We start from the raw sequence: 11,881 nt of genomic DNA on the forward strand, positions 1-11,881 counted from the left end.
TTTTGCTCTTGTTTTAAACAAGTAATTCAGGCTAAAGATATTTGCATTGTTTGCTCAGTTGCTCTTTTGATTAGCAAATGATGCACTCCAAATGGCTTCTTAAATAGTTTAAACAGCAAGACCTTCTTGGTCATTTTGCTCTTGTTTTAAACAGAAGTAATTCAGGCTAAAGATATTTGCATTGTTTGCTCAGTTGCTCTTTTGATTGTTTGCACAGTGCTGACCACAAAGTCCTGAAGAATTCATTGTAAACACGAATGAACAGCTGATCCGCTCACTGAAGTATGACCCGATTTGCAGAGCATGCTGAATATGAGCCGCTCTACCACAACCAGTACATCCATCTTCTTCCGGGAGAACATTGGAATGGAGAGATGGAAGCTAAAGGATAATAAATAATTACCGCTGTGATTGACATGTCTGGCCAGCGAAGGAGGGGACCTCATTAGTCGTGTCCATCCAATGCGGCTCCGTCACTGTGACACTGTCAAATGCAGTCCCTATTAGTGCCACTTACAGACTCGGACCCTGCCTTAGAGCATGCTTCACTAGCGAGGCGTGATTTAAAATGGGTCGCTAGCACCACTGTCACGATTCAATATTGCTAAGTTTGGGGTTGTTTTAAGCTGAGGATGAGCAGCCTGGCACTGGGTTAGATGCTTGTCAGTTAGAGTAATACCTTGAAATTGTCTGGAGCATGTCAGCTAGCTTTGGCTATCACGGAGTGGGCGCTAGTGTCTGTGTAATTAAGAGACGTTAGTAGATGACAGTCCGAAGCACTTTAACGGCGAATGTAGATGTTCATGTTAATATTTGTATCGTATTTCTTCCCCCTTGTTCCCAGGTAGCAGGGATTGAAGGTATGCTCATCGCTAACAGGAAGGTGGAGAACCAGGTGAAGACGTACATTACTTACAACAAGGGCCAAGACTGGAGGCTTTTGCAGGCGCCCACTACTGACCTGGCAGGAAATCCGATACATTGTGTGCTGGTAAGAAATGAGAGAGAGAAATAAAGGCATGTTTTGGATTTGTTTGTTTTGATTTTATTTTTAGTGAGTGAACTATTCCTCTAACTTGGTCAGTTTGTTATGTTAATAATTACTAAAATGCAATTTTTATTTTATTATGACATAATTTTTTATTACATATCATTTTTTTTGAGTGGGTAAACTATTGATTAGTAATTGGAATAGATTTGATTTTATTTTTAGTGAGTGAACTATTCCTCTAACTTGGTCAGTTTGTTATGTTAATAATTACTAAAATGCAATTATTTTATTTTATTTTATTATGACATAATTTTTTATTACATATCATTTTTTTTGAGTGGGTAAACTATTGATTAGTAATTGGAATAGGAATGAAATAGAAATAGTGATTGAACTATTCTTTAAACTTGGTCTGTTTGTTATTATTGTTAAACATTACTAAAATATTTACAATTATTTTATTTTATTATTATTTGTTTTGTTTTAAATATAAAGGAATAGTTCACCCACTAATAAACATAAGATAACATATAACATAGCATAACATAACATATAACATAACATAGTATAATAAAATTAAAATAATTACAAGTATTTGTAAGTGAAACATTAACTTAACCTTGGTCAGTTTGTTATTCATGTTAATCATTACTAAAATAACAGCGTTTTTATTTATTATTTAATTATTTTATTTTATGGGTCAGCTTGTTATTTGTGGGAACACAAAATAAATACTGTCTATTAACTGTCTAATTCTTTAAAGGTAATATTCTTTCTCCGATGGATTTGATTAAAGGCAACAGACTCTGTAATGCATAATCAGAAATTATATTGATCTACTCAAACAATAACTTTCATATTATTTGTAAATGGCAAGTAGTTTCAGGGTATTGACATGCATAGGGAATCATTAATATTTAATAGCTGTATCATGTTTAGATGCAAAAGAAAAAAAAATAGTCAAGGCCAAAGAAACATACACAGAAAGCTCCAGCAGACTGAAGAGGCTTGAATCCTAGTTGACTGTAACAGTCCTCTGCTTTGATACTCTCATTAGCCTCCTGTAATCCTTATGATTACCGACTCTATTATGTGGACGGCAAAGGCAAAAGGATTTAATGTCAAGCTATCCATTGAGTGGATGAAAAGGACAATTTGTGGTGCATGGAGAGCAGATGTAATTCTTGTTTTGTTATGTTGGAGGCCCCAGGAGAGTTGCTTCTCTGCTTTAATGTCAAATCCCTGTCTTTTGCCGGTAATGACTGTAAAAGGCAATTAGCGTTCATGGTAAGGGTAGCGGTCTCGACAGAGGGCACTCCAAACATGATTATATTGTCTTATTTGTCCTTGTTTTTTTTTTTTGTGGAAACCACAGTCGATATGTTATTATTATTCATTTGAGCTCTTCAAGTTGTTATCTTTTTAGTGTTAGATAAATGAGTATGTGATACCCACTATTGCACTCGGTAATAAAACATAACACCTGCCCTTTATTACAAAACCAAACACACACTTCTACAAGTCATGGCTTGAGGCTGTATACATTTGAAAACACTGAAGCTACATGTTATTTCTGATTATTTACTAACTCGGACCACTCAGCTGGAAGCTTGAGGCTACAATTTAGCAAGAGTAAAATTAAATCAAAACCTGCTTTATTTGGAAATGGTAAAACAATTGGCATAAATTTAACTCTGCGCCAATAGTATTATAAATGTATGATGTGCACTACCATTCAAAAGTTCGATTCAGGATTTGTTCAATGTTTTTCAAGGAAGTCTCTTGTGTTCACCAAGGCTGCATTTATTTGATCAAAAATACAGTAAAAACAGTAAAATTGTGAAATTCTATAGCTGTTTTCTATTTGAATATATTTTACAATTTAATTTATTCCTGTGATGCAAAGCTGAATTTTCAGCATCATTACTCCAGTCTTCAGTCACATGATCCTTCAGAAATCATTCTAATATGTTGATTTGCTGCTCAATAACCTTTATTATTATTATTATCAATGTTGAAAGTAGTTATGCTGCATACTATATATATTTTTTTAAATCTGTGATATTTTTCTTCTTCTTCAGGATTCTTAGATGAACGGAAAGTTCAAAAGAACAGCATTTATTGAAATAGATTTTTATTTTATATTGTTTTGTTTTTCAATAAATTAGAAAGTTTTTACTGTCGCCTGTCACTTTTGATCAATTTAAGGAATAACGTTTTTTTTTTGGTTTGTTTTGTTTCCTTCATTCATTCGTTAAGCATTCATTCATTAAGCAAACAAACAAGGTAGCAAGCAAACTTTTGAATGGAATAGAGTAACGAAAACTGCACATAAATTATAGAAACAAAAGATTATTTAAATTAGACAGCCAGTGTAGGCTTTTTAAAAGTCAAAACACATTAAATAGCTACTTTGTTTCATTTCTGATTCTGACAAAAAAAATAAAGTAGACAGATTTCTATTCCCTTTTGAACTTCCACAGAATTTTCATTATTGCGTAAACAATTGCTATTGCAATTAAATGGCTGTACATCATGATAAAAACTTAAATAGAGCATCTGTCAATTGAAGGCGTGACGTGCCACTGGCTGCTTCCAGCACAGACAGCTGATCCTAATGAGCATGATTTAGTTTTGGCGAGTCAACGCTACACACCATGGTGTTATGTTGCTTTCCAATTCAGGAAATCAATTTCCTACTTTGAAAAGTATAATAGAACACCATATAAACTTGTGCAAAAATTCATCAAGACATTATGTAGCTTTTTGGCAGATGTACACTGTTAATGCACCAAACATCTTAAGCAAACAGGATACATCAAAAAGTCAGAGTTGCTACGTTATGTGATAAAAAATGTTTTCAGATGTTTGCAAACGTGCAGAGACAGGTGTGATCCTCTGTGTTGATAATTGTGCATCTACAGAACACATTAAAGCAATGTTTATTCTCTATAATTTTGTTGCCAGGCAATTTCTCTACACCTGCTAAGCTAAGATTACTACTGGCATTTAGTTTTGTTTTGTATCATTTGGCCTTTATGGTCTAAAATAAGACATTTCAGGTTGGAATACTCTACATCTGAATGTGAATGAAACATTCCAATGAATTATTCCCACAACAGCTATAATTTCCTAAATTCTGTTTGTGTTGCCTTGATAACCGTAGCATCTCATGCAGCGTAGTCTTCTATCATCCTTTAACTTGATTGGCTGAGTTTGCTTTCTAGATTTATTGTCTTGATTTTCCTGAGCTGTGTTATTTTGTTTACATACAGATATCCGACCACAAGATTAACCGTATCCGGTATGCAATAGATCACATAGTATTATCCATGTTTCATGACAGTGAATTATGGGAGTTGTTTCTGTATTATGAATTGTGTAATATTAAGCATAAAGTCGCCTACATTATGGCCAACACAGCAGCACTCATGAGCTTATTGTCTTAGACTTTCTCATGCCTGCGGGATCATATCGGCTTGTTTTGATTGACAGCTACATTATAGCTCTGTTGTGGCTAATGGAGGATGTGTCACTTTCTCTCTGCTCAGCCGTTTTGCTCGCTGCACCTACAACTGCAGATGTCAGAGAACCCATACCTCTCAGGCTCCATCTCCACCAAGAGCTCAGCGCCGGGAGTCATCGTGGCTACAGGTAAAGGGTAAACCTGAGCAGCATGTGTGGGACTGTCATGTTCGGCTGCTGTTGGGTGTGTTGGCATGTTTATAAGAAACTTAAACATTGCATGTTACGTCAGGCTAGGACACTTTCACTCCAGAGCTTTTGCTGCGGACCCTCATGTTTGTTTGCAGACAGCGTTTGGTCCGTTTAGTTGGTGTGAAAGTGAATTTTTGCACCAATTGAAAATGTAATTTGGAGTACGACTCAGCTTGTTTATAAACAAATCACTCTAAATCACAATACAAAGAACTTTTGAATAGATAGTTCATCTGAAAATTAAAATTATTTACTCAAGCTCATGTCGTCGAAAACCAGTATGACTTTCTGTCTTCTCTGGAACACGAAATAGGCTACTTTGAGAAATGTGGAAGTCAGTGGAAGTCAATTAAGAGTGAGTAAATTTGTGCTCTTTATTCAAATTCAAACTCTTCTTAATCTGGGAAATAATAATGGTGACAGTAACATTAACTAATATTGTAAATATATGAGTATTGTCCGATTAGTGGTTTCATTGTCTTTTTAAGTATCATATTTAAAATGTATTGTGTGTGTGTGGTTCAGGTATACCCTACATTATGGGAAAAATGCCCCCACAAAGATGGCAATATCCCAAATCATTGTCCTTGTGGGGAAAACAGCTTATAAATCATACAGAATTAAGTTTTTTGAAAATCTAAAATAGCAGAAAGCTTTAAGTGAGGAGTAGGTTTAGGGGTAGGGTTAAAGTAAGGGGATAGAACGTACCGTTTCTACAGTATAAAAATTACATCTATGGAATGTCCCAATAAAACATGGAAACCCAACATGTGTGTGTGTTATCCAATTTAGTCAAGAAACTAGTTATTTTTTTAAAAGAATGAGCTACATTGGGCATTAAATTGTTCTCTCTGAATTCAGATAATTCTAATAACCCCATTTTGTTAATTAGGAGAGAGCAATTTCAGACATAGCTGATGAAGTAACCCAGGATTGCTCAGCCCAGCCTCTGGAGATGTGCCTTTTTGCAAAGTTTAATTCCAAACGCACACACGTCTGGACCAGTGAATGAAGGTAGAGTATGAGAATTAAACATTTCTTTGTCAATTGGCAGGTTTTTCGGACACTTCAGTCATCGTTCTGAATGGCAGCTTATCAAAATTGACTACAAGTCCATATTCACCAGAAGGTGCACAGAGGGAGACTACCAAACCTGGCACCTGCATAACCAGGTAAAATAAAACAACAAGCGGAAACACAATTTCTGAAATTGTAATATAGGTTGCAACTGAGTTAGATGTTATTTTCTTAGGGTGAGCCATGCATAATGGGTCAAAAGCAGATCTACATGAAACGTCGTCCCGGAAATTACTGCATGGTGGGATGGGACAACTCCAGGATCCTGTCTGCAGAACCCTGCATCTGCAGAGCACACGACTTTGAATGGTGAGTGAACAGCGTACTTAACAAAATGAACCCAACTTAAGATCCACCCACTGATCCGGCAGCTCCATCAGTGATTTCCTACAGGTATATATTTTCTTGTGCTTCTGGAAGAATTGTCTTAAACAGTTTAATTTACTTTAGACAGACTGTGTTATTAATTTGATCTGACTCCAATTAAAAAAGGTCTCTTTATATGCTTATCATCATTTTAGATGTGATCCAAATTGAGATATTTGATTATCATTACGGGTATGCATATACATTAACTTTTCTTGTCACGGTCTCACAAACTGGCTAGTCTGAACATACAGTAATCAGAGGTTGCAACTAATGCCATTAACTTATTACAAAATAGTATAGCCATAAATTAATACTTTTATTCAGCAAGGATGTATTAAATTGATCGAAAGTGACAGTAAAGACATTTATAATGTTACAAAAGATTTATATTTCAAATGTTTCTTGAGCAGTAAATAAGCATATTAGAATGATTTCTAAAGGATCATGTGACACTGGAGACTGGAAAAAATGATGCTGAAAATTCAGCTTTGCATTCAAAGAAACAAATACATTTTTAAAATACAATAAGATAGAAAACAATTATTTTAAATTGTGACAATATTTCATAATATATTTGTAACGCCCCTGTGGAATGTTTGTTGTGGTTTCTTCCCCTCGTGATGGTTTAGCCCGTATAATCATTAGTTAATTACCCTCATTGTGTTCACCTGTCTGCCCCTCGTTATCTGCCCTATAAGTTCCTGTCTCTTGTATTCTAGTGTTGTCGGTTATTGTGAATGTTACCCCGAGTGTGTGTCTATCTCTGCCTTGTTGTCGCTACATTAAATATCCTTCTTTTGAATCCTTGTCGTCCTCGTCATCCTGCCTGCCTCCACACACCTGGACCGTGACAGAATAACCGACCCAAAAGTACAGTATAGCGGCGTCTTTTCCCTCGTTTGTTTTGTCCAGTTTTTGTCAGTTTTTATATCTTTTTTTATGGATTACCCCACCTGTCCCATGACCCGGCCAGCCAGCTTTGCGGGTGAGGCAGCCTTTGGCAGCGGGTTCTTGCTGCAATGTTCCCGCTACCTGGAGATGCAACCACACCTGTTTGTGACTGAGCGGGCCAAAGTGTCATTCATTATCTCGTTGCTGTCTGGACGAGCCTTGCAGTGGGCCGAAGCCTTGTGGACTGCACAGAGCCCGGGGATTCACTCACTTGAGGGTTTTGTGAGACACTTCTGGGACATATTCGGCCAATCAACTATAGAGGGTATTCGGTGCCAAAATGAGGAGGAGAGACCACGGAATCCTCTGTTTAGCCCAGGAATGGCTCCCGATCCCCTGTCGAGCCTAGGAATGGCTCCCGATCCCCAGTTCCGCCCAGGAAGGGCTCCAGCCCAAGAGCTCTCTCCATCGCCTCTGGACTCCTCTCCTCTGGCTGCGCCTCGTCGCTCTGGTGGAGCCCTCGGCTCCACCCTGGGCCCCCAGATCCTCTGCATCCCCCTGGCTCTTTGGCTCTCCATCTCCGCCTCGGGCTCCTGCTCCGCCGCCGTTGGTCGGCCCCCTGGGGTCGGTGGATATTCCTCCTCCATGGCTCCTCCCTCCGTCGGCTTCACCATGGGCTGCTAGGGTCCCACTTGCCTCCTGCTCCGGTTCCCTCCTGTCGTCTCCCTGGCTCCTGCCTCCATCGTCACCTCCCTGGTCTCTGTTAACCGTCCTCCTCCTGGAAGGCTGTCCTCCGGCGGAACATCCACCTGTCTGGTCTGCCTGCCTGCCCTGTGCCTTCCCTTGTCACCATCTCACATCCACTGCCTTGTCTCCCTCCGCCCCTCCCTCTGTTTCTACGGTGCGAGGACGCACCTTCCGGGAGGGGGGAGTAATGTAACGCCCCTGTGGACTGTTTGTTGTGGTTTCTTCCCCTCGTGTTGGTTTAGCCCGTATAATCATTAGTTAATTACCCTCATTGTGTTCACCTGTCTGCCCCTCGTTATCTGCCCTATAAGTTCCTGTCTCTTGTATTCTAGTGTTGTCGGTTATTATGAATGTTACCCCGAGTGTGTGTCTGTCTCTGCCTTGTTGTCGCTACATTAAATATCCTTCTTTTGAATCCTCATCATCCTGCCTGCCTCCACACTCCTGGACGGTGACAATATTTGTTTTTACTGCATTTTTTTTGAATAAATAAGTGCAGCTTTGGTGAGCAGAAGATACTTATGCTTATAACAACATTTTCTCAGTCTCAAACTTTTGACATGATACTTTTATTTTATCAGTGTAAACCAGTTCACAAATGCTTTATACACAACAGCAGATATTCATTTGTTGAGTCAATTTATCGAACCGTTCAAACAGAGCAAGACGTCAAACTCCTGCAAACATAAAGTGTGGTCTAGATTTTCTTCTGCTGTCCTGTGCAGTTTTGCTGTTTTGTGTCCTAGTCTTTTCTTTTGGTGGGATCACAGATATTTTATAAATCTGCACAGCCTTTGTGTTCTGTTCACTGGCGATCCAGGAGCTGTTTTCAAAGATCTCGGAATAGACAAAGTGCTTCTACACCAGTGCACTGGTTAACCCCCTCTGTAGGGTCAGTGTAGGTGGGAAAGGTGCCTTTTTGAGGATCAAGTTGCATGATTCAGACAGTCTCTGGACTTTAAAGCTTTTAAAGGCCACAGGGCTGAGGGAGAAAGAGAAGATCGAGATTCTGTCTCATCATAGTCTGTTGTTGTCTGTCTGGAGGTTCTTTTAAAGTATACTGTATATAAATACCTTGGGATCTATATCATGTATCACATTCGCAGACCAAGTGTTTTCTTATTCCAACAATGCACAGAGTATCCTTTGTCTTTAATACATTCTTCTGTTCTGTTTGGTCTTGTTTTGCAGCAACAGTACAAATAAAATCTTAACATGCTTTCAGATATGTGTTAATTTATCTTCTCTGTATGCAAGCAGTCCCCAGGATGTGTCTTGAGTTTTATTGTGTGACTTTAATTTACCCAGTACTTTGATTCTAATGATATATATTTTTTCATGCAAAATATCAAAGGAAAGGACCCCTTACTAGGACCCTCCTAAAATATGAAGATAGCTGATTTTTTTTTCACAGAAAAGGAAACATTTTTGCTATGTGAGAAATGTAAAATATCCTTCTTTTGAATCCTCATCATCCTGCCTGCCTCCACACTCCTGGACGGTGACAATATTTGTTTTTACTGCATTTTTTTTGAATAAATAAGTGCAGCTTTGGTGAGCAGAAGATACTTATGCTTATAACATAACATTTTCTCAGTCTCAAACTTTTGACATGATACTTTTATTTTATCAGTGTAAACCAGTTCACAAATGCTTTATACACAACAGCAGATATTCATTTGTTGAGTCAATTTATCGAACCGTTCAAACAGAGCAAGACGTCAAACTCCTGCAAACATAAAGTGTGGTCTAGATTTTCTTCTGCTGTCCTGTGCAGTTTTGTGTCTTAGTCTTTTCTTTTGGTGGGATCACAGATATTTTATAAATCTGCACAGCCTTTGTGTTCTGTTCACTGGCGATCCAGGAGCTGTTTTCAAAGATCTCAGAATAGACAAAGTGCTTCTACACCAGTGCACTGGTTAACCCCCTCTGTAGGGTCAGTGTAGGTGGGAAAGGTGCCTTTTTGAGGATCAAGTTGCATGATTCAGACAGTCTCTGGACTTTAAAGCTTTTAAAGGCCACAGGGCTGAGGGAGAAAGAGAAGATCGAGATTCTGTCTCATCATAGTCTGTTGTTGTCTGTCTGGAGGTTCTTTTAAAGTATACTGTATATAAATACCTTGGGATCTATATCATGTATCACATTCGCAGACCAAGTGTTTTCTTATTCCAACAATGCACAGAGTATCCTTTGTCTTTAATACATTCTTCTGTTCTGTTTGGTCTTGTTTTGCAGCAACAGTACAAATAAAATCTTAACATGCTTTCAGATATGTGTTAATTTATCTTCTCTGTATGCAAGCAGTCCCCAGGATGTGTCTTGAGTTTTATTGTGTGACTTTAATTTACCCAGTACTTTGATTCTAATGATATATATTTTTTCATTAAACAATCCTTTCTGCAAAATATCAAAGGAAAGGACCCCTTACTAGGACCCTCCTAAAATATGAAGATAGCTGATTTTTTTTTCACAGAAAAGGAAACATTTTTGCTATGTGAGAAATGTAGTATGTTGAGATAATATGAGAACATTCTGTTTGCAAAATTAAGTAGCTTTATTTTTAGTTTGTCAATAAAAGTATCATGTCAAAAGTTTGAGACTGAGAAAATGTTATGTTATAAGCATAAGTATCTTCTGCTCACCAAAGACATCATCTTAACTTGACTGTACATCGACTGTCTTTGTTATATCCTTAAATTTTTTCATGTAACATATTCCTGCAAGCCTGTTTATATATGTTTACACCATTACCTTGCTATCACAGCAATCTTCTCTTGATAGCTCTACTAAATCTGTAATTCAACTTCTGTCCTATAGCTACATTCCAAGTCAGTTTTGTAAAATCTCCTGGCCAGAGCCGCTGCACGTAGTTTAGCAGGAAACATTTATTTCATTTTCTATCAGGAGAAATTACTATAATATGCTAACTTAAAAAGAAAATAAGCATGGTTTTATTTTTGCCACTTATTTTTATTTAGGCAGTTGAGCAATGAAAGGAAATTAGCAATTAGGACATGTTGCATGCTAGACTCAATGCATGTTTCAAATGAGAACTAAGCATTCAGGTACACGATCAGAACAATTAGCCTTAACTAAGTGAGTTAAACACTGCATTTCAAGATGATGTCTTTAAAATGCATGTTGGTTCAATCTAGCAGAAATACGTTTCAAATCTTCATGGCTTTCTAACTTCAAGCCAGTAATTAAAGTTTGAAAAAAGTTAGGTTTAGTGCTGCCAGAACAGATATAATATATATAGTGTTAACAAATTAAAGGACCATAATTCACAGTGTAATAGCAATGTTATTTTTTATAATGGCTTTTTGTGTTATTTGCACTTGTAGTAGTTTGGACGATACAGACATGACAAACAACTAAACAGATTTTATTTGCATGCTAATTAATTACCAAATTTTACCCAGTTATCTTTTTGTCTTTAATTAACCAAATACAGCAAAGCTGCAGAACTTTTTTTTTTCCGTTTTTTTTTTTCAGAAAAACGTTTGCAGTTTAATTTAAGTCCATTAGCTTCTGTGATATTTTGTTTTCATATATTCATTGTCCAGATCAGTTCGACCCACTGTTACAAATTTCATCCTGCGTTTGTAAAATAGGAAAATGCTTGACAAACAAGACAACTTTTGCTGAATTTGTTGTGAAATCACATAACTTTTAAATTGTTTTGAAGATGCAAAAAGCAACTTGTGACCAGATTTGCAGAGTAATTTACTCTGTGGAATGTAATATGTTGTCTCTTTCCATTAACTCTGATACAGAGAGCTCATCTAATAAATTTTTATTGGTTTAGGTTGAATTGAAAGTAAGAATTGAATATATGTCTTCTAGCTGCAGATATAAGATATGTGATATTGAAAGAATAACCAAATAACATTTGTAATGCATTTGTTGCAAGGGTATCTGCAATTAGGAATTTTTCATTTCTTCACCTTTAATAATAATTGCAGAATATACAGTGTGTAGTCAACAGTTAAGAGGCTTTTTTAAACATAAACTTTTAAAAGTCTAAACTTTTACATATTTTACACTATATACAGTATATATATATATATATATATATACATATACATA

The 11,881-nt window shown here is 37.1% G+C and overlaps 1 protein-coding gene across 1 annotated transcript in view; it reads left to right on the forward strand.

The window, feature by feature from the left end:
- LOC107583213 (VPS10 domain-containing receptor SorCS3-like) overlaps positions 1-11,881 on the forward strand; it is a 96,914-nt gene that overhangs the window by 62,752 nt on the left and 22,281 nt on the right. Inside the window, exons 8-11 of the mRNA XM_016269363.1 lie at positions 845-991; positions 4,543-4,652; positions 5,763-5,880; positions 5,961-6,094. Coding sequence (XP_016124849.1) covers positions 845-991; positions 4,543-4,652; positions 5,763-5,880; positions 5,961-6,094 — 509 coding nt within the window. The remainder of the gene's footprint in view (positions 1-844; positions 992-4,542; positions 4,653-5,762; positions 5,881-5,960; positions 6,095-11,881) is intronic.

The sequence above is a fragment of the Sinocyclocheilus grahami genome, unplaced genomic scaffold, assembly GCF_001515645.1.
Source record: "Sinocyclocheilus grahami isolate Dianchi unplaced genomic scaffold, SAMN03320097.WGS_v1.1 scaffold51.1, whole genome shotgun sequence".
Lineage (NCBI taxonomy): Eukaryota > Metazoa > Chordata > Actinopteri > Cypriniformes > Cyprinidae > Sinocyclocheilus > Sinocyclocheilus grahami.